This window comes from Salarias fasciatus, chromosome 14, assembly GCF_902148845.1.
Source record: "Salarias fasciatus chromosome 14, fSalaFa1.1, whole genome shotgun sequence".
NCBI lineage: Eukaryota > Metazoa > Chordata > Actinopteri > Blenniiformes > Blenniidae > Salarias > Salarias fasciatus.
The window spans coordinates 8,198,790-8,224,927 of record NC_043758.1 but is presented as its reverse complement, the minus strand read 5'-3'; the positions used below and the strand labels follow the sequence as shown (position 1 = coordinate 8,224,927).

The following is a 26,138-nucleotide window of genomic DNA, read 5'->3' as shown; positions in this document are numbered from 1 at the left end:
ACGTTACGTACCTCATTTTAAACCGTTTTGATTTCACTGGAGTGTTTATCTGCTGGAGACGCGAGCTCGGTGTTTGCAGTCAGAACGGCAGATTGTTGTTTTTCTGGGGATCATATACATTCCATAACGAGGAAAAGTGGCTGGAGTCGGTGAGCTTCTGAGGAGCAGTAACACTTTCCTGACGTTGTCAGTTCTAAGTTATTTGTACAGATACGAGTAGGCTTGATTGAGCAAAATACCGCGAGACAGCGTGGAAGCTTATAGAGCCGTTTAAGATATATGCTAAAGTAATATCGCTAAAACAATAGTAGTATATTATTCCAGTCAATACACAAAACTTGCACTGCTAACTTGTCTTATTTCGTGAAAATGCGCGCGCTGCAACGTTTAGCCATAAGCTTGAACGCCACTCGCTGTAAGTAAAGAAGTAAACTTTGTTGGATTTAAGGTTGAATCCCGTTAACACGCGAATCATCGTCCAAGATGACTACCAACCTGAGTGTTGATGCTCTTCTCGAATGGGTGAGTTGATCTTAGTGTCATTTGATTAGCTTGAGCTAGGTAGCTGTATTTACCATTGACAAACTTTTTTTTTTTTTTGCAGGTCAACAGTATAACTCTGTCCGACCGAACCATTACCATAAACGATTTACAAGATGGGACAATCTTACAGAAACTCGTTTGTATGCTGTAAGTAGAAGCAATGTGTCGACTTTGATTTGAAAAGCAAATTCAAGGTCGATGACTTGTAACAGTGTTTCTCACTGTACTGAAAGTCCTCAGCAGTCACTGTTTTTTTTCTCAGAAAAAAGGAGCCCATCTCCTGCCTGAATGATTCCAATGAAGATCGGTTCATCTTTATTGCAAGCTTCATTGAAAGTAGGTTTTTCAACAATTTGACTATATTCGATATATTCTCCAGCTGTATCTCAGATTGGAGTTATTCACTTTATTAGAATTGTTTGGTAGCGAACATGTAATCTTGTTTTCCTCATATTTAAACTATGCTATTGTTTATGTCTGAATTTTTTCATAACAAGAAAATACAGTATCCCTGTGGTTGTCATTTTTCTTTTAAGTTTGTTTCTTTGATTACTTTTTTTTTCCTGTCCTTAACCACACCCTGTTTCAGTCCTAAATAATTAGCTCTCAATGTCTTTTTTCATGCGAAGTAATAATGTAGGGGTGTTCATCGCTCTAATTCTGAACCACTTTCCTCCTGGATGTTAAATGTCTTTCAGTCAGCTTTTGAACATTGCCATCAAATAATGATTAACTTCTTTTTGTTTGGACTTTTTCCTGTTTTAGCGGAATGCAGATTCAATGCAGCTAAAGGCACATCCATATCTTGGAATAACATCAGAGATGGCATCAACCTTTCGATAGAAATTGCAAAGGTACCAAGCAACAAGAACACAATGGAAAAAAAAAAGCCAATTCACAGACTGAATACAATAATTCTTTATAACCACCAGGTACTGTTGCTGCTCCTATATTATGACATGATGAATGACCGCTGCACTCTGAACACACTGGAATTCAGTGTACAGGTAAGCAGAGCGCTTATGGCTGATCTTGTACTGCATATTATACTGCCATGGATTGTAATGCCTGCGTGTCTTCTCCTTCTCACAGAGAGAACTGGCACACCTCACTAGTTCCTTTCTAATGGAGAGTGAGGGTTGCATTTATCTCAGCAATGAACTGGATGCCTACTTGGCAAAGACATGTAAGTCATATTTGTTTCACCTTATATTTTATATACAGTTTAATGTTATTTATTATGTCCAAATAAGTAGTGTTACATGCATAGTGTGTGGCTGTAGTTGCATTGTTTGGATCCAACATACAAACTGTGAACCGTTTCTTAGATTTTCCAGACAGCCAGGATATATTGGAGCAAGACAGAACCAGATCTTCAAGTATGTCGACTAGCTCCTCACTGTGGGAAGATTCTCCCGCCTTCCACCGGACACAAAGAGTGACTTTTTTGGAAATGGAAACCTTGGCTTCTTCCTCAAGCAGGTATTTGCATAGAATTAATATGAATTTACCCCATGCTTTTAATTAGGGATGCACGATATGGAAAATTTTAACCGATAATGATAAGTTCAGATTTTTATATTCAATATAATCTTAAAATAATCTGAAGTTTGTGTACCGAGGAGAATAAAAATATTGACGATGCAGTGATGAAAAAGTAATACTTCAGTAGCTCTGGCCTGACTAACAGCAAACAACAGTACAGACTCTTCACATGTTCATTTATTTTTTGCGGAAATATCAGTTACAATGAGTAACACTCTATTTTTTCCAAAGAAAAATAAAACAAAATACAATCTCCTGTAATTGTTTACACAGGCTGTCAAACTTCTAAAAACTCAGTGTATCAAATATGACATCGAATCCCAACTTAAGCAAAAACTACATCCTTTAAGAAAAGGGTTTCACAGAACTGTGACTTGTGTCTGCCAAAAAATGAAGTGAAATATTTTTCAACTATGAAATAAATTAAATGCATTGACATGTCGTCCTAAAATCTGAAAACTAGGGGTGTCAACGTTTACCAATTTTTTTTTTCTACATGTGACGTCAGATTTATCTTTTTCTATTGCAGTTGTGCTAAAAGACCACAAGATGGCTCTGTCTTCTTTGAAATACACTACCTCATAATTCCATTAAATCAAAGACATTCCACTAGTTATCAGACAAAAGGGTCATTACAGCTGTTAAGTTGATATGTTCACGAAGCGTCTTGTCACATTTCTTTAATTTGTTGTATATAAAATCCCTCATGCTAGCTTGTGAACCGCTAGCGTTAGCTCGCGTTAGCATCGATACTAGCTGCAGCGTCTCTCCCTCCAGCTTGTTGGGGTGTTTCCATGACGGCTGATCTCTCGTAGATCCCATACTGCTGTTGTAAACCAGCTTTGTCTGACACAGCCTACACCTAACAGTAGGTTCCATTTTTAAAAGCTGCCACGCTGCGCGCCACTCGTTGTCAGCTGCATTCGCGTCCCCGAGTCAACTTGAACGCAACACTGGCTGTGACAGCTTTTGGAAGCTACGGCGGGGTGCAAAAACCTTTCTCCTCCCTAGCAATCAAGATGCAGGGCAGCAATGAACCCGCAGAACAAACCTGCCGTCTCCTCGAGCCAGAAGTAAAAGGTGCAGCATGCCAACAAGCAATTTTACTGAACCCATTAATTTATTGGCTTAATTTATCGGATTAAATTAAATTATCGGATCGATAAAAATGACGTCATTTCTGCCCCAAATCAGCCGATAATTTATCGGACTGATAATTATCGTGCATCCCTACTTTTAATTATTTAATACTCATAAGACAGCGACAAGTGGTGTTCAGTACCATGTTAAATGTTAACATGATGGTTCACTAACAAAACTGGTAGAGGTCAAAAAGTCAAGACATTTTTGGGTGTTTTGACATTTTAAAATAATTTAACGTGCTGTCATTTTCCTTAAAGGTGCATTAAGGAGTTTTATAACCTGAAAAATACTTATTTTCCACCATAAATATATTACACATTTTTAATGATGTGTACAATGTGCCCTGACATATTCATTACAAGTACCTCTAACAGCGCTAAATTGTCACTTGAAAGTTGCAGTGCCGGTCCGGCACCAGCATTTTTTGGGGGAGAATTTGAAAGGAATGACGTAATGCACGCTCCGGCTTGTGAAGTTTCGCTTTGTCCGCCATTACTCCGCCAGATGCTTAGTGAACAACAACTGAGCAGGATCTTTCACAAAGTAAGAAAAAACTGGCTTCTAGCACTGCCACAGCTCCACACAGACTCCACCAGGTAAAAGAAACTTAAATCTTACTTGAGCGCTTCTAAACGAGCGAAGACGGTGTCCCCCTCTTCTGTGCACACGAGCCACAGGGACGAGTTTTTCACTAAGCTGCATTACGCCCAAGGCCTGCAGGGGGCGCTGTTTCGCATAAAATGTGCAAACTCCTTAAGGCACCTTTAAAGTAATGATTCTAGTGAAATAGATTTAGCCCAAAAAATAGCATAGGATCACAATACGATGCTTTCAATGAAAAGCTGTCATTGAATATGAGCTCAATAAAAAAACACCTCTTGTTTCATTTGCACTCACAGATATGTGGCTTCTAATACCATCAAAATGCAATGGCTACACACTCATTTATATAAATCTTTACAGAATTATATGGAGATATTTTACCTTATGATTTCTTTATTTCTTCTTCTTACAGCAAGTCCCCGTTGGAGGATATAATGAACACTCCAAAGTTTCAGATCAGGAAGATGAAACGACAGATCATCATGGAGAGGGACTACAGAGATGGTTTGGAGAGGGAGTTGGCCAACAAGCAAGCACTCATTGCAGAGAGAGGTGCCACATCTAAATGTCCTTTGTGTTGGGCCTTGTTTAAGCACTTTGTGTTGCCTTCTGTAAAAGTAAAATTTTGTAATGCACTTGAGACATAGTTGACACTTTGAGGCGCTTTTGTTCTTTGCAAGATTTTACTGTAGCCAATGTTATGCGATGTGTATCACACAACCCCTTCAATTTGCAGTTTTCCAAAGCTGCACTGTGTGCTTGGGCCATAGGAGGTGTGTGTTGTTCTGTAGACTTTTATTTTTTTGGATGTGTAATTTGTGAAGGTCTCTAAGGTCAGGATGGGTTGTTTGAGTTATTGCTTTACAGGAAAAGGGTTTTTTTTTTGTGTGGGTGTTAAATTCAAATTAGTCTAATAAACAGATAAAAGTCAGCATAGGATAATTTTTTTCTTGGAAGTGGATCTGACAAAAGTGTGGTTCTTTGATATTTGGATGTATGTAGCATTTCTCTTTCCCATCATTGTGTATTGATATTCTTTACCTCTTGTTTCATGTTTGTATTTTACTTTTCTTCTGATTTTTTTTTTTTAAAGTGATCTTTGCTCTACCTTTGATTCTCGTCACCCACAGAGTCGCACATAAACCAGTTGCAGTACCAACTCAATAAGATAAAAGAACAACAGGATGATCAAGAGCAAATAATCCGGCAACAGATCGATGAACTTGAGACCAAGAATGATGCGTAAGTAACCCATGGTTCGGGACCGCCAGTTGCCTGAGGCTTTGACTGCTCCGAGGCCGTTTCATGAGATTGCACATGCTAAGGAAAACTGTGATAAGACACTTGACAGAATCTCAGGCAGCCTTGGGAAACCATCCATTACTTCTGATCTGAAGGTTCCAGGTCTTCTATGTTGCTATCAAGGGTGTGTTTGCCAGTGTCTGGCTTCACTGTCATATCTTGGGATAATTAGAGAGCAGAAAGGTGGTCCTGAGCATCGCTGAGACAGACTGGAGATGCTGAAGAAAAGAGGTGTCTGGATTTATAAAGGGTATTAAGGGGTAAATGCACGCCAATATGTTCCTAAAGACGTGAAGTGGCTGTATGTGCAGTTTTAGAGGCACTTTCGGGCAAATAACTGATGCCACTCCTCCAGTCGGTCTTGTTTTTCCTGCACTGATGGGAAGCTGAAGGTGTTGCTTTCAAACCTGACCGCAGTTCCTTTGACCTGGAGAGGTGAAGGCGAGCGTTTAACTGCTTGTCCACTTCCATTTCACCTGACTTGGGCAGTATTTATTTTTTTTTTAATTCTTCTGGTTTTTATGTCTGTTTTTAATGTTCAGCACTTTGCGTTATTTTTATAAATATGAAAAGTGCTATATGAAATAAAATTTGATGTGATTTATTCAGTGGTTGATAATCCATGGTTTGTGACTTGCTTTGTGTCTTTAAATTACCCATGCACACAGTTTGAACCCAAAATGGCATCAGGGTTGAAGCCGTGTCTTTTTGGTCTTAGGTTACAGACGCGTCTCAATGACATATCGAAGGAAAACAAAGATTTGAGGAGCACATCCTCCCTCATGGAGCACAAGGTGGACAAGCTCACAGATGAAAATGGATCACTCTCTTCTCAGGTATTGGCATGAGCCAGCATTTCTTTTCAATTAAATTTGGTCTGGAGAAAAAAATAGATTTCTTTCCATTTACACATTGTTTCAATGTTTGGAACCCTCTTCATTCTAGATTTTTTTTTTTTTTTTTTTTGCCTAAATTGGCTGTATTTTCTTAAACCTTTGACATTTTACAGGTATTGCTCCTTTGCTGTAATGTCAGTTTTTTTTTTTTGTTTTGTTTTTTTTTTTTCGTAAATTAAATCTCACTCGAAGTCACATTGAACGTTGTTTGAAACCTTCAGATATAAACATTATTAACACTTTCTAATTCTTTCTCAGATGAAGGTGGTGTGTTCACAGCTGGTCATTTTTGAGGCAGAAGTTGGACGGCTCACAGAAGCCCAAGTATCTGCACAGGAGGAGTGGTGTAAAAAAATTAACCATCTACAGCTGGAACTCACTCAAGCAACTGCTCAAAAGGTTGGTTTTACTCAAGATTTTCAACTTCAGTTTTTGTGGTCACTATTTTTAACGGGGATGTTCGATGCCACTTCAGACCGATACCAAGTATGAGTACTTCATCTTCAGTACTCACCGATACCAAGTACTCATATCGATACTTTTGATACATAAAATTTAAAAAATTGCAATGACAGATCATTTTTGAAAAATGACTTTTATTTCTAAAAAGAAAAAAAAAGCCGCAGAGCCACTGTTTAAGGCCAAAATAATTGTCTGAAAAATAAAACAACTCTGTTTTACACTTTTTTGAATGAAATTAAGTTCAAGATAAAACAATTTCTGAGTTCCAATTTTTTTTTTTAATGAACTGAAGCACAAGATGTAAACAAACAACTCTAAATTATACACTTTTTAAATGAACTTGCTTCAACGTTTAAAATGGTTTTCTGAGTTTTGCACTTTACATGAACTTAAGTTTTTAAATGTACTAATTTTTTATGAACTAAAGTCAAAAATAGAACAACCCCTGAGTTTTAAAGGATAAGTTCGATTTAAACAGTTTTCATGTTGTTTATGGAATTAAGTACAACAATATACTCACCCAGAAGGCTTTTCTGATCCGAACAGTGCTTCAGGAGAAAGTTAGATCCAAAATCGAGCGGTGCACATCCATATACTGTTAGCCAATAGGGCATGTATATAGCCGCTCCTAAAACGGCTTTAATCGTCCAAAAACTCATTAGTTTCACCAATATTTCATCATGGTCTGTTCACGCCTCTCCTCCATGACAGCCCGGTGTTGCAAGATATGTCATATATGCAGATATATGTTCGATTTGAATGTATTACCTGGCGTCCACGCGTATCTAGACACCTACATCTAGATATCTATGTCTATATGTCTAGGCGGTAGTGTGACGAGAGCTACGGAAGGCGCAGTGTTGTTGTGTTTTTTCCGACTGCCGATGCTAAATGCTAATGCTGCTTTTGCTAAAGAGAAAATCATTCAAAGTTCTCGTCCACAACATCTTCATCCGACAGATATTCGTCCATTTTACACTACACTGGAAAAACACGGCACCGTGTGTATCCTCAGGTTGCCCTGGAAACAATGAGTCGGACTGTGCATGCGCGCGGCAGCCGTAAACAAAGCTTTCAGTTCAGAGGTCAACAAAATAACCAAAACATTTATCTCTGTAATGTGCTTGAAAGAAGTCCAGAGGCCTTTGGCAGCGTGAGGATGTTTATTGCAAGAGCAGGTATCACAAACATGCGTAAGGATCGGCAGTCGAAAAAACACACACACACACACACACACACACACAGCAACACTGTGGCTTCCGTAGCTCTCGTCACACTACCGCCTAGATATATGCATGTACATATACATATACATACCGCTTGATTTTGGATCTAACTTTCTCCCGAAACACTGTTTGGATCAGAAAAGCCTTCTGGGTGAATATATTGTTGTACTTCATTCCATAAACAACGTGAAAACTGTTTAAACCGAACTTATCCTTTAAGAGTTGCTCGTGTTGTTTGTGCTGCTCTTGGATCGGCGCTCTTCAGTTTCTCGGTCTTCTGCAAAGCTTGCCGTTGAGTTGACTGCAGGAGTTTTTTTTCCCAGCACAACAGCGTCAGCCTCTCGTCCACATGCTTCGTCCTGAGGTGTTTCAACAAATTACTAGTGGTAAATGAACAAGATTGCGCACCTCCTTTAGCAATTTTAGGATTGCAGAGCTTGCATTATGCAAAGCTTGGCTCGTTTTCACTTATATAAAATAATTTCCACAACGGCAAAGTTGTGAGACTAGCAGCTGTTCTCGCAGATTCATTCCTGTTGTCTCTGCACTGGATGTGACGCTCTTGGAGAAGTCAGCCCGCTGCAGTGTAGCGCTCAGTTCCTGTTTGTGCCAACTCCCGGAGAGGAGGGCTTCTTACTCTTTCATGTTTAACGGCAGCTTGCGTCCCATTCGGTTGCACTACCGCCATCTGCTCGTGAGGAGGGCTTACTACGCATGGGATTTTCTTGCCTTGAGTATTGGCGGCTGGTATCGGTAGCCTTCAAAAGTACTCGTTACTTTGAAATAAGGCCAGTATCGGCCCGATACCTGGTATCGGTACTCGCACATCCCTAATTTTTCACTGGTTTGTCATGTATTTTGCAACACTCACCATTATAACACAAGTGTGATTAAAGCATAGCACTTTTATCCCTGCGCGTTAGAACGAGCCCTTAATGTGAAGCGATCTGCATCCTAAACCCATCTGTCAGAACTAAGTTTGACTTCTTGATACTGATTAATACACACAACAAATTAGATATTCTTTAAAGAAATGGAAAGGAAACAACCCACTAAAATACTCATGTACTGGCAAATCAAAGTACTGGTATAGTTTACAGCATGTGATGATTAGAATTTTTCACACTTCTGCTGATTTCGCGATTTTCCTTAGCTTGCATTTAATACATTTTTCTTGCTGTGCTTTTTCAGGAGCTCCTTGCTGAGCAAGTTCAAATTCTTCAAGGAAAGATTTCCTATTTGGAGGATCAATTGAGCAAGGCCACTCATGAGGGAGCAGGAGAGAACATGGGCCCGATAATGGAGGTGAGGTCTCCTATTCGTTTATGCTGAAGCTGATCTTTATCCTCTCAACGTCGGCTCAGAACTATCAATTTATCATTCTCTCACTTGATGGTATCTAATTATCTTTTCTTCTGACATTGTCAGAGAGAAAGTCTGGAGTCGGAAATCAGCCGTTTGAAGAATGAGCTGGAGAGTTTAAGATGCTCTGTCAAAAAAGCTGAGGTGGAGATCCACGATAAAAGTCAGCAGTTGTTGGAGTGCCAAAAGGAAATCGCAGAACATAAAGAACTTTTGAATAAGGAGAAATCACAAGCTGAGGAAATAATTAAAGCAAAGGATGAAATTTACAACAAACTGCAAAAGGAGCTAACAGAAGAGCAGGCTGTTCTTCAGCAAGAGATCCAGCGCCTCGAGTTCGAACTGGAAAAAAGATCTGCGCAAATAGCTTGTCTTCAACAGCATATTTCCAATTGTAAACAGGAAATTGAAGAACTTAAGGATGGTCAGAAAGAAAAGGAAGATATTTTAAATCAAACTGAAGCAAATGTAAAGGCCCTTGAGATGAAGTTAGCTGTGGCTACTTCTGCAGTGGCAGATAAAGACCATCAGATTGACTGTCTTAACTCATCCTTGAAGACTGCTGAAGAGAAACTAAAATCCAAGGAAAGCCTGCTTGCTGACCAGCAATTACAAAACAAGCAGCAACTGGAGGAGCTCCAGCAGCAGATGGTGAGCTCTCAGAATGAAATAAAGCAGCTAAATGAGGAGATCCATGCAAAGGAAGAGCAACTGAATCAGCTGAAGACCGAGACCTCCACTCACTCTGAACTGCTACAGCAGGAGCTTAAAGGGCTGAATGAACAAATGATAAGCATGAGCAGTTCCCTCGAGATGGCTAAGGAGGAAGTTCAGGCCAAAGAGAATCTGCTCGTCAAGCAGGAACAGGAAAGCACCTTGAGGATGGAGGAACTTCAAAAGCACAGTGCACTTCTCGAGGAGGAGGTGACACGGCTGAAACAGGAGATCCAAAACAAGCAAGGAGAGGTTGACAGACTACAGCGTCAGAGCTCCAAAACTTCAGAGGTCCTTCAGAAAGAGATCCAGATGCTCAAGGATCAAGTACAACAGCTGAATGAATCACTGAAGACAACAACTGAGCAGATCCATGCCAAAGATAACCTGCTGGCTGAGAAAGAAATGGAAATAACTCAGGAAAATCACAAGTTTCAAAGCCTGATTAAATCCTCCGAAGAGGAGATGAGAAGTCTGAATGAACAAATCAAGGATAAAGAACAACAACTGGTCACTGTACAAAAGGATAGCGCCGTACATACAGATAAGTTACAGCATGAAATCCAAGATTTGAAATCTCAGCTAAATCATTTGCAGATCTCCTTCACAAAAGCTGAGGAGAACAATCGGATTCAGCTTGACATACTTACCAAACAAGAACAGGAATCTGCTTCTCAGAGGGAGAATCTCGAACAACAACTGTCTGCTTCTGAGGATAAAGTCAAGTGCATGCAAGAGGAGCTCCAGACTAAAGAGGAACACATAAACCTCTTGGAAAATCAAAGTTCAATCCAAGTAGAACAACTCTGTAAGCAAATCCAGAATTTTCAGCAAAATGTTGACTGTCTTAACTCATCCTTGAAGACTGCTGAAGAGAAACTAAAATCCAAGGAAAGCCTGCTTGCTGACCAGCAGATACAAAACAAGCAGCAACTGGAGGAGCTCCAGCAGCAGATGGTGAGCTCTCAGAATGAAATAAAGCAGCTAAATGAAGAGATCCTTGCAAAGGAAGAGCAACTGAATCGGCTGAAGACCGAGACCTCCACTCACTCTGAACTGCTACAGCAGGAGCTTAAAGGGCTGAATGAACAAATGATAAGCATGAGCAGTTCCCTCGAGATGGCTAAGGAGGAAGTTCAGGCCAAAGAGAATCTGCTCGTCAAGCAGGAACAGGAAAGCACCTTGAGGATGGAGGAACTTCAAAAGCACAGTGCACTTCTCGATGAGGAGGTGACACGGCTGAAACAGGAGATCCAAAACAAGGAGGGTGAGGTTGATAGACTACAGTTTCAGAGCTCCAAAACTTCAGAGGTCGTTCAGAAAGAGATCCAGATGCTCAAGGATCAAGTACAGCAGCTGAATGAATCACTGAAGACAACAACTGAGCAGATCCATGCCAAAGATAACCTGCTGGCTGAGAAAGAAATGGAAATAACTCAGGAAAATCACAAGTTTCAAAGCCTGATGAAATCCTCCGAAGAGGAGATGAGAAGTCTGAATGAACAAATCAAGGATAAAGAACAACAACTGGTCACTGTACAAAAAGATAGCGCCATACATACAGATAAGTTACAGCATGAAGTCCAAGATTTGAAATCTCAGCTGAATCAAATGCAGATCTCCTTCACAAAAGCTGAGGAGACCAATCGGATTCAGCTTGACATACTTACCAAACAAGAACAGGAATCTGCTTCTCAGAGGGAGAATCTCGAGCAACAACTGTCTGCTTCTGAGGATAAAGTCAAGTGCATGCAAGAGGAGCTCCAGACTAAAGAGGAGAAACTGAAATCCAAGGAAAGCCTGCTTGCTGACCAGCAATTACAAAACAAGCAGCAACTGGAGGAGCTCCAGCAGCAGATGATGAGCTCTCAGAATGAAATAAAGCAGCTAAATGAAGAGATCCATGCAAAGGAAGAGCAACTGAATCGGCTGAAGACCGAGACCTCCACTCACTCTGAACTGCTACAGCACGAGCTTGAAGGGCTGAATGAACAAATGATAAGCATGAGCAGTTCCCTCGAGATGGCCAAGGAGGAGGTTCAGGCCAAAGAGAATCTGCTCGTCAAGCAGGAACAGGAAAGCACCTTGAGGATGGAGGAACTTCAAAAGCACAGTGCACTTCTCGAGGAGGAGGTGACACAGCTGAAACAGGAGATCCAAAACAAGCAAGGTGAGGTTGATAGACTACAGCTTCAGAGCTCCAAAACTTCAGAGGTCCTTCAGAAAGAGATCCAGATGCTCAAGGATCAAGTACAGCAGCTGAATGAATCACTGAAGACAACAACTGAGCAGATCCATGCCAAAGATAACCTGCTGGCTGAGAAAGAAATGGAAATAACTCAGGAAAATCACAAGTTTCAAAGCCTGATGAAATCCTCCGAAGAGGAGATGAGAAGTCTGAATGAACAAATCAAGGATAAAGAACAACAGCTGGTCACTGTACAAAAAGATAGCACCATACATACAGATAAGTTACAGCATGAAATCCAAGATTTGAAATCTGAACTGCATAATTTGCAGATCTCCTTCACAAAAGCTGAGGAGAACAATCGAATTCAGCTTGACATACTTGCCAAACAAGAACAGGAATCTGCTTCTCAGAGGGAGAATCTCGAACAACAACTGTCTGCTTCTGAGGATAAAGTGAAGTGCATGCAAGAGGAGCTCCAGACTAAAGAGGAGAAACTGAAATCCAAGGAAAGCCTGCTTGCTGACCAGCAGTTACAAAACGAGCAGCAACTGGAGGAGCTCCAGCAGCAGATGTTGAGCTCTCAGAATGAAATAAAGCAGCTAAATGAAGAGATCCATGCAAAGGAAGAGCAACTGAATCGGCTGAAGACCGAGACCTCCACTCACTCTGAACTGCTACGGCAGGAGCTTGACAAACTGAATGAACAAATGATAAGCATGAGCAGTTCCCTCGAGATGGCCAAGGAGGAAGTTCAGGCCAAAGAGAATCTGCTTGTCAAGCAGGAACAGGAAAGCACCTTGAGGATGGAGGAACTTCAAAAGCACAGTGCACTTCTCGAGGAGGAGGTGACACAGCTGAAACAGGAGATCCAAAACAAGCAAGGAGAGGTTGATAGACTACAGCTTCAGAGCTCCAAAACTTCAGAGGTCCTTCAGAAAGAGATCCAGATGCTCAAGGATCAAATACAACAGCTGAATGAATCACTGAAGACAACAACTGAGCAGATCCATGCTAAAGATATGGCATGCAACCTCTTAAGAGAGCAAATCACTGCCCAAGAGCACTTGTTGCAAAAAGCAAAAGAAGATGCTGAAGCCAATGAAAAAATTCTTGTAAGTGTAAAAGAGGAGAGTTCCAAGCAGATTAATGTTCTTCAAAATGAAACACAGAATCTGAAATGGAAATTGGAAAATACTTCTAAGAACCAATTGGTTGAAGCACAACAGTCACATCAAATGAAGCAAGACTTTGAGCAGAAAATGTGTCGACTCCAGGAGCAGCTTGCAACAGTTAATGCTGAGCTGAAGCAACACAAAGAGACTCGAGCTGAAAACTTGCGACTGAAGGAGTCCAAGCGAGATTTGAAGGCCACCGCACTACGGGAGAAAGAGGCTCTTGTTCATGAAAAAGAAGAACTTGTGACTAGGATTCTTCAGGCAGAAAAGAATTGTGATGTTCTGGAGAAACGGATTGAAACCATCCTCTTTGATAATGACAGACTTGCTAAAGCCAATCAAGCAATGGAGAGGGAGATGATAGCCTCTCAGAAGTCAACATCTGTGCTACAGCAACAGCTGGAAATACTTGAAATGGAAAAAGACCAACTGCTGAAAGAAAAAGCTGATGAGATTCAGCACAATATTGGAGAACTGCAGGAACAGCTTGCAGCTAAAACGGAGGCTGCAAACCACTACAAGACACAAGTGAGTTTCTTGAATGTCCATCTTTAAATTTCAAGCTGTTGAACTACTTGATTTTTCTAATATATTCATGCATGCATGTATTGGTTGTTTCTTGTCATTGTAACTGCCTGCTGCTTGACTTTTCTATTAGCCCGACATATTTGTTTTCACTTAAAGAGAACATTTTGTGCTTATTTTACTTTCTTTTGTGTTCAACTTTCCTGAGTGATGCTGTTAAATATTTATGATTTTTTTTTTCTTCAACACCACAGATGGAGAATGCTGTGAATCATTACAATGGGAAAAAGCAACTTCTCCAGAAAAGTCAAGAGGAAGCAGAACAACTCCAAAAATCTCTAGATATTAAGGAGAGTGAGGTGAAGACTTTGGCAGTGGAAAAGCAGCTGCTGACACTTGAACTCGATGAGGCACAAACCAACAACAAGAAACTTTTGAATATGGTTGCCAGTTTGGAAGCACAGGTTAGTCTTGTGTCTCTGAAACATGACAACAGTACATCCACCAGGAAAACATGCTGAAGCAAAGTCTTTTAAGTGACTATTCAAGAAAATGTCCTAATTTCTTGCTATATTTTTATTTACAAGATGGCCTTTGCTGACCGAGCCCTGCGGGCACAGAACAAGATTCATGCCACGGGTGACAGCGGGACCGAACTTCACATAAATGATTTGGCCGTTTCCACTGCTTCTCTGGAGAAGAGGAGCACAAGTTCTGAAAGTGAGAACCAGAGCTCTCTGGGATTCTTTCCAAACACAAGGTGGGTTCTGGTGCTTTGTTTTGATTTGTTGTAGGAATGCAAAAGAATTCTGGAGTTCATCGACAAAAAACAAATCGAGTTTTGCAAACTGACAATAATCTTGAGGTGGTTGGTATTATGTTGTTAAAAATGTATTGGTGCATGCCTAGCCATCTACTGTGTCAAGTTTGATTGTCAGATTGCAGATTATAGATTGCAAATTTTCAATATGGACTTATTAAACTTCTGTTTTTTTGTAGGAAACTATCTGCACCAGATGAGTCGAGCACACCACTTGTTCGCAGTTCAGAGCGCCTGGCAGCGAAACACAGGACTCAACGGGCCGAGTCTCTGGAAACTCTCTACTTTACACCCATAAACACTAGAAAGATGAACCGGTAAGGAAGGAAAACAGTATGGGGAAGCCCCTGAATTCATTGTCGCTCTGTTTATATCATAATCCTTTAACCAAATGTTCCTCATATTTCTTTTTAGAAAACTTGACTTGGTTTGTTGGTGTGTACCTGTGAGATTTTACTGTTTTTGCTCAGATGAAATCACTCTTTTCTAATACTGACTCCACCATCATTTGGAAATGTGTAAATATTTTGAAACTATATTAAGATCCTCACTACTAGTAACTGACTGTGCATTTTTCTATATGCACTTATAAAAATTGGTTCCACAACTACAGTCCAAATTTGACAATAACAATTTCAAATAAATTATCAGAAAATTTTAAACAATTCAACAATTTTCCTCTGATTTTTAACACTACTGTGCTTTTTTTGTAGCCACCGTTCTCTGCTTTTTGGCCATGTTTTTATTGATGTCCTTTTCATTTAAATTTCTGTCATGCAGGACCAACGCAGACCAGGATAATACGCTGGATTCAGTTCAGAGGAATCCGACTTCATCTGTGAAGCGACGCAGAACCACACAAGTTATAAACATCACTATGACCAAGGTGAGAAGAACCTATTTATTCATCAGGACTCTTGCTTCATAACTCATATTTCTTTATCCAACTATACTCCTCAAAAAATTTCCAGAAATCCAACTACATTTAAAATGCTTTAAAAACTTACCTCAGTATATTTCCGTTACGACTGACTTCTGAATCCTGATCTGCAGAAAACCCCAGGCGGCAGTGATGAAGATGAGACTTTCTACAGCCTGGCTCCAGCACACTCACAGCCAAACCTCTCCACTGCTCACCCGTTTGAACCCCCTGCCAGAAACCCCAACGCTGCTGGTGACCAGCTCATTGGTTTCCCTGGGTACAGACGGAGTGCAGTCCATGCACAGAGTAAGGCGATATCTCTCACATATCAATTTTTTTTACTCACAATTGACATTAGTAGCTCTTTTGTTGTATTTATTCAATCGACAGATTTGGTAGAAATTAAGGAATGACGAGAATCCACCCCTCCTGAGACTCTTTTTGCTTGCACCAGGTGCGAGTACATTCTGTGCTGTAGGAGAGAGTGAGGATGATGGTGGGCTTGAAGACTGGGTAAGGATCGCTGAGCTCCAAGCAAGGAACAAGGCCTGCCTTCCACATCTGAAGAGCAGCTATCCTCTGGAGTGCGAGGTAAACAAAGGGAGAGACATCCGAGTAACTTAAGACTATTAGGAAGAAGAATGGCTTGTGGGGATTGTCTAAGTCAAAGATGTCTTATCCAATGTTTTTACATTGCAGTGTTCATAGGTTATTTTTATTTTCCTTGATGCTTCATGAGGTAGTAGTTTCCTTTTCATAGTAATTCACCTCTCTGCTCCTTTAGACTGGCCGAAACGGCAACTTCATGTTCACGGATGAAGAGCTGCGTACGGGTGACCCATCTGAGACGATCCGTCGAGCGACTATGATGCCCGGCCAGCTGCAGGACTCCCTCATTTCCCATCGCCAGTCCCTGATGCTCGGACAGGCAGGCGTTTCAGCTGGGACCCGTTCCCATCGCCTGTCTCTGGTGCCGGGACGGCTGCCATCCACACTGCCCCTTCATCAGACTTCACCCAAGGTTGGTTTGCAGCAGGAATTTAAACCAAACTTCATTTTGTGCACTTCTGATGCAGTAAACTGGTAAAAACCAAACGTGGAAAGAATCCTTAAATATCAATCTAAATTGATTGGGAGTGAATTGAATGATAGAAAGAATGATTTTTTTTTTTCCACCTATAGTGTTACCTGATGGACTCTTTTTTTCCTGTTTGATTGGAATGTTTTGTTGTCTTTATTCCTAACTGAAGGCGAGAGCCAGCTGTTTTCCCCGTCCACTCACGCCCAAAAACAAGCTTGTTAGCAGTGGACGGTCTGCCGCTCATCCTGACGCTGCCCTCAGTCCAGTGAGTAACACCATTCCATCAGTCTCGCGTCGCATCGATGTTTTTAGTGTACCTCACTGACTGTCATACTTGTTTTCATCTCGAACAGAAGCCTTCAACGATGTTCGTCATCGAAAACACGCCCCAGAAAAAGGGCTATCTCACTAAACGGCTCGACAAACTCCGCAGCTCTGCCCGTAAATCCCCAGGCCCGAGACCCAAGAAGTCGCCCGCAAAGACCAGCGCCCACAAAAACCAAGAAAACAAGCCTGCTGGAAAGCCCCGTGCTGGAGTGGGTCAAACCAGCAGAGGGGGCAGCTTTAGGTCACCGCAGGCGGGAGCCAAAGGCTTGAGGAAGTCTCCTCAAACTTCCAGCAGGTCTGCAAAGTCTCCCGGACTGACAGCCAGCGCTCGTAAGGTAAACACACACACACACACTGTGGATAGACAGGAAATCAGGAATCGGTCCTACAGGAAATCAGTTTGAGTAGAGTCCAGGTTGGTATGACTGAGGCAGCAAATAAGATCCAAAATCTGTATCGGTTAAAGAGCAGGTTCACAGAGTGTTGCAGTCACTAGTATTTAAGTGTTCCACGTGATGGTATTGACAAAACAATGCAGTGAACGATTGTAAATGATAATATTCATGGCAAAGTAGGAACCCCAAAATAGAGATGCATCTTAAAAAAAAGAAAAAAAAAAAGTGTCATACAACAGAGAAACATTTTCACAATGCTCCAAACAAGAAAACCTGCAGTTCACATTAATCACATAATATTTCAAGCCTTTTTTTGAATTCAGAAATTCAAATCGAATCGATCAATGAAAGGAATATATTTGGAACATATTTGTTGGAGGCTTCCTATTGTACAGATGATGGCTTGGTTTGTGTGTCGTATGGAACAAAACTCCTTGATGGTGAATAAATTCACAGGTTATAGCCAATACATTTGATTAAGTCTTTAAATGACTTGCTTCAGGTCTGAAAAAGTGAGTGCGAAAGAGCCATTTCTTTCAGGTACTGTTTGGCTTTTATACTCCTCACAGGCTCTCACACTGTAGCATGACAACACATGGCGTCATCCTTACATATGACTTGGGGGTTGACTTTTCTCTTTCGGGTCAGGCACTAACGGTGCTTCTGCTCTCTGAATTGTGTCTTCATGTTTGAGGTACGTTTCTCTATGAGCACAATATATTAGAATGTTTTTCTTCTTTCTTACAGATGATGCGTCGGATGAAGGTCTAAGGACGATGTTCTGAATTTAATTTTAAGAAAGTTCACAATCGCTTCTTTGTTTGTTTTAATTGTTTATATGACCGGTTGTAAAATAACGGGGTTTTTTTTAATTCCATTTTGATACAATCTTTTATTTTGATTCCTCTTCTGGAGACTAAGTGACCTGTAAAGGATGAATAAAGTTCTATTCTACTGATATTTTGTGTTTTGAAAGTATTTGACCATTTCACCATGTATATTAGTGTAAATGAATTTTAGCTGGTGAAGTCAGGTTGGTAAATAATACTGCTGGTTTTAGTAGCTGTTTTCAGTTAAACTGGAATACAGGTTTATTTTTTGTGAAACAAATTTTCACTCATCCCAGCAAACCAAATTGAATTCACTGGATCACACACAGATGAACAGGCCCTCCTCTCTCCCATTCTCACGAAGACGCGCCTTCATACAGCCATAGATAAACTCGTCAGACTCAACATTCAGACAGTAAAGCATACCGTTACCGAATACACAGTTATTTTCTCCTGTCTTTCTCACGAACATGATTAACGTGTCAGCGGCTGACAAGTCATGATGGAGTTATTTGTTTCTTTTTCTGAATAATTCCTGTGCCACACCAACTCTTGAAGGAGTGAGGGACATAAGTACGTATTAAGATTTTAGTTTTTAAATGGGATTAGAAGATGTCCCAATTACCCAAAACGATTTACATGATTGACATGACGGCAGGCATGTTCTGCACATTCAGTCTTCTTGCCATGTGTGTTTATCAGCATAATTGTATGTGTGATTGCAATTAAAATAGCTTATGTTTACAGTGCAGTTTCTCAAAGTGGATGCAAAAGAACTCGTGATCCAGCTTGCCATTCCCTGATTCTACGACTCTAATCTGCATATTTTAACTCCCGTCCCACTCTCTCTCTCAGTCCTTAATCTCCACTCATCCTTGATTCAAGCTTTCTGCTCTATTTACATCTTAGCCATACGTCTACAGACTGTAGTGGAGGGGTCAACCCTATCGGCCTGTCCTTTAGTGTGATTAATGGGTCAGATATTGTGGAGAAAAGGAGGCCCTTATTTTTTTTCCAACAACACCCTTAGCTTATATTTATTAGCTTTTCCACAAAGCTTTGTGCTGCAGATTGGAGTACAATAGAGTTCACATTAACCAAAAACCATCATAGCAGTGTTTATGGAAGAGACTTGAGGTCACTGGAGAGTCTCCTTGCTCCTTCTGCGGTTGTTGCTGTGATGCCAGATCTTTGCCATGACTCGCTCATCTCGTGTCACGGCACTGAAGTCCATCGACTTGAGCTGAGGCAAAACCGAAATCACACGATTCCTGGACACACAAAGGCAAGTATGCTGTATTTCAAAGGTTGGCAGCTCAGGTGTGTATGTGTGTGTGGGGGGGGGGGGGGGTTGACGTCTCTACCTGTAAGTCTTGTTGGCTTCAATTGCGTTTCCATGCAAAGTGATGGAGTGCAAGTACGGCAGTGTGCCCAGCCTGTCCACCTCTGACAGAATCAAAATGTTGTTGCCATGAAGATACAACACACGAAGTTCCTGCAGCTGGCACAAAACCTGAAACGCAGGTGCATAAATTACACATAATGTGGCACACATCTGACAGAGATTTTCCTTTTTGAGAGAAGAGCTGTCCCTAACCAATCAGTCTCACAGTCAGAGTTGACAAATGAAGAACAGGAAACATACTTCATCGATATGCGTGATTTTGTTGAAGGAAAGATCCAGCCACGCGAGGCGCAGTGGTTCTGCCAGGAAGTAGCTCACAATCTTGGGCAAGTCGTGGAGGTCTGTGATATTGTTGTTATTGAGACGCAGGGAGCAACTGAGATACTTCATCTCTGAATTTCTCTTTATTGGCCGCAGACCGCTGTTTGGTTCCTCTGCCCGTGCATCTGAAACCGCAGTCAAATAGATAAAGTCAGTATCAGGTGGGTTTTGACATTGGAAATGATCCTGTATAAAGCTTTATTTATGGCAAACTGTTTAAGGAGCATCTATTTGGCATTTCATTCATGTTTACGATGGGTCGCTAGACACTATTTTCATGAAAAAAATAAACATACTGGGCTCAGTTCCGAAAAGTTGTCTGAAAATATCTCAAGGAGACAAAACAATGTTTATATCCAGCATGCTTCCAAATGTTGTGACGTGCAGTCACTCGTTACTGCAGTGATCACAAAGAAAGCGCGCAGTCTTATGATGTATCATGAAGACATATTAAATAATACAGGGAGCTGTACCTGTCAAATGACTGATGTTTTTGAAGGACAGATCCACTGGAGGAGCATGCATCGTCTCACCTGCAGGAAGATCAGCCGTCTCTGGGACATATGGGACGATTTTGTTACACATCAAACTTCCCACCATTGGCAAATGCAGCATACATGTTAAAATATTTACCTGCATTCATTGCCTATAAACAAACATGTAAGAGAGCCATTTTGTCAGTCAGACATCAGCAACAGTAAAGCTGTTTACTAATTAAGCTGTGGCTGTATTGAAATATATTTTTGTTTCTGATTTGAGTATTTCTCAAGTGGTTTTACTAATATCTAAGCACCCTCCTGAATACACAATTCCTCATTACTTAAAAATCAAAATGATGTGGCTAAGTCTCTTCTTTTGCAAAGATGTTACTTCACATTGTGACTGTCAGTCTGCATTTTCCACAACGAACCTGATGAAAAATACATCTGCAATCCACCCACAAGTGAACATTTGCATTACTGTGTTTGCCATAGGTCAAAGGTCTCATAACAGACACAGGATGGCATTTCCTTCAGTAGACAGGAGTGTTTGACTTGAAGTTAAACAGTCTGTATTTTTATGGTTTGAAGGCAGATATGTCATGGGACTAACTGTGCAGTTCAGTCTCAGTAAAAGGGCAGTGTTGGATAATGTAAATAGAAAAGTGTATCTTAAACGTACTTTATTACAACTTAAGAACTGTAGAATAAACTATGCAGCATATATCTATGTCTATGCTGCAGCAATTTTGTCTGTTCAGCCAATTTCAAGAACCACATTAATTACAAATATCACACACTTACCTGAATTTTTCCGTGGATTATTTAGATTAATCTTCAGGAAAGTAATTTCTTAAAATAAACCGTACAGGTGGGTTCCATTACGAAACATATAAACACCGTTTCTATGGAAACGAACAACTGCATTGTGGGATTTGTAGTTTAATAAGTTTGGCATTTTCGTTTTCATTTCAAAGCACATGTTTATTTCCAGGTATTGACACTATAATGTACTTCATGGGCTCTTGTTTTAATATTTAGCACCCGATAATGAACAAAAAGAAAAATAAGGTTGAGACAGAAAGGTTGTTCAGACAGATCTCTTTGCGCTCCGTCAGGACATGAGAACGTCAACTTCCGCCTTTTAGTGTCGCTTGTTCAAAGACGCTGTATTTACAGTGTATTTATTGTAGTAATTCACCTTGCACGACCTTGCTTTTTTATTGAACAAAACTGAACATATCAAAGAAACAAAGACAGATTCACAAAACTGCATATTAAAACTTTATTTATGCTATTTATGAATTTTAATTAATTCAGGAAAAGTTTGGCAATCCTAAGCGTGTCTGCTCCTGTTCCTCCGCCTGGAAGCCTCCTCTTCCGCAGTGGATGAGTTAGTGGATGGAAGTTGTGCGGTGTAATTTTATCTTCTATATTATTTCCGACTCCCTGGTACGCATGAAAACATACAAACAAATACGTTACATTAAAAAAAATTATACATCTTATAAAGTTGAAACAGATGTGATTTTGTCCGTCGTCGCTCGTACAAGACGTCTCGTGCGTCACGCCGCTCTCGTGTTTTATTGTGAAGGAGCGGGAGGAACCTGAACTGTGGCGGAAGAAGCGGTGACAAAACCGAAAGTGTCATTTTAGGACAGGAAGTAGGTGTGCAGGCGGTTGGTGTCGTGTTTCTGTCTTTAAAAAAACATATTTTTTGCTTTGAGAATTGTGTTTTTCTGCTAACCGTTGAACTGTGTCCGCGCGCTTAATGCAGAGCGACGTTTTCATACGTTTCCGTCGTCGTAAGAGACGCAGCGACCATTAGCTGTATCGCTGAAGTTCCTGAGTGTTTTTGAGGTTCTGGTGGATTAAACGCAGTCTCAAGTGTGAGTCGAACATTGGAAAACATGGATCCGGATAATGAGGCAGAAAGGTGAGTGTTTCTTAAACTCCTGTTACCGAAGAAACGCCAGTGCAGTGTCCCACACATACCGTCAAATATGCATGTTTTATAGTTCATATCGACACTTTTCGAAAAGCAGTTTAACTCAAAACTATTTCTTAATACTTGCCCTGCAGACATTTTTTTTTTAGCGGGGGCGGATCCACTTGGTTGTCACATACTTTCTCCGGGTTAGACGTGCATTTTTATTTTCATTTTGAATTCCTTAGTCACAGCTTCTATTAGTTTATTTCACCTTAATTTAACAGGTCTTAATAATTCACATTTTTAATGCTCCTTTGTACATATTTTGAATTTGTATTTCCCCCACAGGTGATAACTTTTTCTAAGGCCCTCTTTATTGATGTTATTTACATGTCAAACCTCTTCCTATCAGTGTCTTTGCTGTGTGCGTTGTGTGGATGGGGTGTTGTTACACTGCTTTTACACTGCTGTAACACTTTTTTTTGTCTCCCTCAGGTCAAGCGTGAACAGTGGAAGTGGCGATGATGAAGAGGACAGCGCCAAGTTTCTACGACCTCCTTCCAGTTATGGTTCAATGAAGAGCGACAGTGAAAAGATGGAGGACACGGACGAGGACGCGATGGAGGGACCCGAAGAAGTGGCGGCTGTGCAACCTGAAATATCTTATCAGGATGGGACGGGGTACTTGAGCTTAACTGGCATTCAAAGCCTTCCATTCTGCTGTCGTGGAAGTTCACATTGTCACTGTATAATAGCCGGTTTCATCTTGTACCTGAGCTGAAAGGTTCTGGGTTTGATTCCAGTACTGTTGGATCTACAGATTGATTTCAACTTCTGTTTGTATTTCTCTCTTTAATACCAACCAGGATGCAGCTGATTCGTTCAGAGTCTCCGGAGACCCTCTTCACCATCGCAACGATGCAAACTAAACCACCCGGAGCTCAGGTTTTGGAAACAAGGTGGCAAATACAGGCACACTCTGTTTTACTGCTACCTTTTGTGGCGACGCTACTGCGGCATATTCTGCACGACACTGTCATTTGTTCATTGTTTATTCTTCTTGAACCCAAACCACCTCCCGCGAATGGATCTGGTGTTCTCTGTCTTTTGAATGTGCTCCTCTTACTCCATCTTCTGTGTCTGTTCACTCATACTACTGGCAGTCTGCTGAGCGAGGATGTTTGTCTCTTTGAGGAGAGCCGAAAAGGAGAGAGAAAAGCCCAGAGTTTAATGCCCGCAGCTTAAAGCAGCTGTGTCGATGCATACTTTTTCATATTCATGACATAATTATTTTCTACATCAGACAGAGAATAGGCTGGGATACATCACCCGGCGACAGCCTCTCGTGATATTTTAGCAAGGCATAATTTACAGTCTGCCTTACTTTGGTCATTCTCATTAATGTTAAAGAATTTCCAAAATGCGGACATCGCTCGCTCTCTGTCGTCCCCCTGTTGCTGAAGTTGATGACAGATATCATCACCGGTACACCGGTATCGGTGCATCCCTGTTAGGAATATAAATGTAATCGATAGAACTGCTGTGATTTCTCATAAATACTTGTGTTTCCTGTTGCCCCGCAGGTCTGATGAGTCACTGGAAATTCCAGAAGAAGAGGACGAGGAGGACGACGACGATGATGATGGCTTGATAACAAATTCTCCGGAGCCTCCAGAGGTTGTCGTACCAGAAAGTTCAGAGCAGGCTGATGAGAATGGTCAGCCAGGAACGCTACACCCAGAGAATGACCTGCCTCACATTTTCAAGGTTGGTGCATTGTAGCTGCATGGGCCGCTGTACGATGCAACGTTTTGGTTGATGACAAACTTTCGACAGAATTTCATGACAAAATGTTGAGTTCCACTTTAGTTAGAGGGTTCCACTTTATTGATGGTAGTTAGAGGCTTTTCCTTCCTGCACACCCTTATGTATTATCCTGCAACTGTCATGCATGTCTCCTCTGTGCTTGTTCACTTCAGTTTTACTGTTTAATTTGTCATTTTCATTTGCACACATTGGCTGAGATCAACACTAATATATTAGCGTGTACGTGTCAACTTGACTTGATATAAAATCTAGTGAAAGATAAGGAGAAAATAGTCTGTTATGTTTCAAGCATTTAACTGGTTATTCTTTTTCATTCATGAAGCCACGGCAGTCTGATGCCAGTGTCTTCTTTGTTACCTACATTTGTGTGAACTTGTCTTTTGTGTTTTTGTTCTCTCTCCGAAGAGTATTCAGAGTATTCTATCTGGGCTCACCTCGAGGCAATTTTATGATTTTAAGACTACATTTCGCCAGTGGGAACCAAAGATAACAAGGGAGGATGTGATGGACGACGACGTTCTTAACTTTGTGGACAAGACCATCGAGGTTCTCGGTGAGAAACCCTGCTGTTGATTCATGTTGGCCTCGGGAGTTCATACAGACTCATTAAACACCAAATGTTTAAAGAACACGTTTTCTGACTTTTAAAAATTGGCATTTGTTTTCCTGAATTGTAATAGTTGGGAATTGAGTTGAATTGTTTGACCCAGTGCGTACGGGCTGATACTCGTTCGCCTGTAAATTTATGCTAATTTTGTTTTGTCTGAAAATTCCTGTGGTGCAGGCCGGGATGAGTCCCTACTGCAAACTATACGCTGCCTAGAACTGGTCAAGAATGAAGAAAAAGCAGAGGAGCTGCAAAATATGTGCAAGAGAGGTGAGTGAGCAAAACCTGGTTTAACGCTCGTACTCTGGATTCTCCCAAGCACTTTTGTACCTTCCACTCTGGTGATTTTATGCCTCATATTTCAAGAAATGGTTGTCATGCTCAAATTTCCTTCCTCCTCCTTTCAAAAACAGGAGTGTCCGACTCATTTCAGTTACACACGGTTAGATTTGACTCCAGTTTGGTCAGTTAAATATCAGCAATCGGATACAAGTCACACATTTGTGCCCTTTTTTTTTTTTAGTGCAAACCATTGAAATAACAGACCTTAAGCGACCTTTTTGAACCTTTGCCGGGAGCACATTCCATTTCTTTCTTTCTTTTTAACCTGAAGAGGTTTCAACTGAATAATTGCAGCGTTAGCCTTACTGTGCTGCTGCTGCTGCCCCGTGCAACATTCTTCATTATTCCATTAAGGTGCAAAAGTAGGAATAAAGATAGTGATTTTCAAAGATTATCATTGTAATCTGGAATATATACATACATATTTGTGTGTTTTAGCAGGTTGTCAGTGTGATTCATACCACTGCTTTCCCGTCGTCTGTGTGCTTCTTTCTCACCAGTGCTGACCCGTCACAGTCTGAGGGCGTATTATAGGAGAAAACACTGTGTCATCCATGAGGGCGTTGTCAGAGCTGGAGGCCAAAATATGCTACGAAAAATCTACATGGAGCCGGAGCTTTCTACAGATGGTCGTGGAGGAGTTGACCCCTCCCACGAGTTGCGGAACCCCCCTCCGCCATTCTACCCGCTGCCCAGCGCTGACACGTTTGTCAGCGTGAGCAACCTGTTCAGATTACGGAAGAGGGACGGCACGCCGGTCCGGACGGTGGTCACCACGGGGCTGCCGGGAACTGGCATGTCAGTGTCTGTGGCGAAATTCGCACTGGACTGGGCTGAAGAGAAAGCAAACAGGGTGAGAAATGAAGAAAGTTTATCACTTTCAGTGAGAAATAACCATAACACATTCTACATAGCGTTGAAAAAACGATTACCGATAGTAAATGTCCTGATGATAAGTTATTTTTTTTTTAATTTTTTTAATTTTTTTTTTTTTTTAATTATGTGCCTTAATTTCACTACTGAATACTTTTGGTGTTTTTTTTTTTATACTGGACAATGTTAAAGAAGTAACTAACAAGCAACTAGAGAGGAAACAAACTTAAAACAGCCCAGCAAAAGGACCTGTGTTTGATTTTTATACACTGAAAAATATATAGAAAAAATC

General features: G+C 41.0%; 4 protein-coding genes across 4 annotated transcripts in view; 2 read left to right on the top strand and 2 right to left on the bottom strand.

The window, feature by feature from the left end:
- The first annotated feature begins 38 nt into the window (after positions 1 to 38).
- Positions 39 to 18,148, top strand: numa1 (nuclear mitotic apparatus protein 1). The gene is made up of 24 exons (XM_030108323.1): positions 39 to 149; positions 449 to 522; positions 605 to 690; positions 806 to 879; positions 1,309 to 1,397; positions 1,476 to 1,550; positions 1,636 to 1,729; positions 1,872 to 2,025; positions 4,247 to 4,386; positions 4,965 to 5,076; positions 5,855 to 5,972; positions 6,291 to 6,431; positions 8,912 to 9,025; positions 9,149 to 13,690; positions 13,942 to 14,151; positions 14,275 to 14,447; positions 14,687 to 14,824; positions 15,288 to 15,393; positions 15,561 to 15,735; positions 15,884 to 16,020; positions 16,214 to 16,450; positions 16,680 to 16,775; positions 16,864 to 17,172; positions 17,980 to 18,148. The coding sequence occupies exons 2-24, from the start codon at positions 484 to 486 to the stop codon at positions 18,001 to 18,003; spliced, it is 7,383 nt and encodes a 2,460-aa protein (XP_029964183.1). The 5' UTR covers positions 39 to 149; positions 449 to 483; the 3' UTR covers positions 18,004 to 18,148.
- The window catches only part of naalad2 (N-acetylated alpha-linked acidic dipeptidase 2), a 22,128-nt gene continuing 13,874 nt past the window's right edge, over positions 17,885 to 26,138 (bottom strand). Inside the window, exons 21-22 of the mRNA XM_030108326.1 lie at positions 24,954 to 24,961; positions 17,885 to 17,895 (exon numbers count right to left, since the gene is read on the bottom strand). The gene's annotated coding sequence lies outside the window, so the exon portion shown is untranslated. The remainder of the gene's footprint in view (positions 17,896 to 24,953; positions 24,962 to 26,138) is intronic.
- lrrc51 (leucine rich repeat containing 51) lies at positions 19,201 to 20,313 on the bottom strand. The gene is made up of 4 exons (XM_030108715.1): positions 20,262 to 20,313; positions 19,708 to 19,913; positions 19,427 to 19,575; positions 19,201 to 19,333 (listed from the first exon to the last, which is right to left on the bottom strand). The coding sequence occupies exons 1-4, from the start codon at positions 20,311 to 20,313 to the stop codon at positions 19,201 to 19,203; spliced, it is 540 nt and encodes a 179-aa protein (XP_029964575.1).
- Positions 21,929 to 26,138, top strand: part of nlrc3l (NLR family, CARD domain containing 3-like) — a 7,787-nt gene continuing 3,577 nt past the window's right edge. Inside the window, exons 1-7 of the mRNA XM_030108324.1 lie at positions 21,929 to 22,203; positions 22,693 to 22,878; positions 23,064 to 23,156; positions 23,781 to 23,964; positions 24,430 to 24,577; positions 24,809 to 24,901; positions 25,474 to 25,826. Of these exons, the coding sequence (XP_029964184.1) occupies positions 22,178 to 22,203; positions 22,693 to 22,878; positions 23,064 to 23,156; positions 23,781 to 23,964; positions 24,430 to 24,577; positions 24,809 to 24,901; positions 25,474 to 25,826 (1,083 nt within the window). The 5' untranslated portion in view covers positions 21,929 to 22,177. The remainder of the gene's footprint in view (positions 22,204 to 22,692; positions 22,879 to 23,063; positions 23,157 to 23,780; positions 23,965 to 24,429; positions 24,578 to 24,808; positions 24,902 to 25,473; positions 25,827 to 26,138) is intronic.

What these genes read in the sequence shown, in the direction of transcription:
- numa1 (XM_030108323.1), top strand. Translation starts at nt 484, where the DNA reads ATGACTACCAACCTGAGTGTTGATGCTCTTCTCGAATGG. An exon ending in ATGGATCACTCTCTTCTCAG is followed by an intron (nt 5,973 to 6,290) that starts GTATTGGCATGA and finishes ATTCTTTCTCAG; the next exon opens with ATGAAGGTGGTGTGTTCACA. An exon ending in ACATGGGCCCGATAATGGAG is followed by an intron (nt 9,026 to 9,148) that starts GTGAGGTCTCCT and finishes TGACATTGTCAG; the next exon opens with AGAGAAAGTCTGGAGTCGGA.
- lrrc51 (XM_030108715.1), bottom strand. Translation starts at nt 20,313, where the DNA reads ATGCATGCTCCTCCAGTGGATCTGTCCTTCAAAAACATCAGTCATTTG. An exon ending in AAATCACGCATATCGATGAA is followed by an intron (nt 19,576 to 19,707) that starts GTATGTTTCCTG and finishes CCTGCGTTTCAG; the next exon opens with GTTTTGTGCCAGCTGCAGGA. An exon ending in GAAGCCAACAAGACTTACAG is followed by an intron (nt 19,334 to 19,426) that starts GTAGAGACGTCA and finishes TTGTGTGTCCAG; the next exon opens with GAATCGTGTGATTTCGGTTT.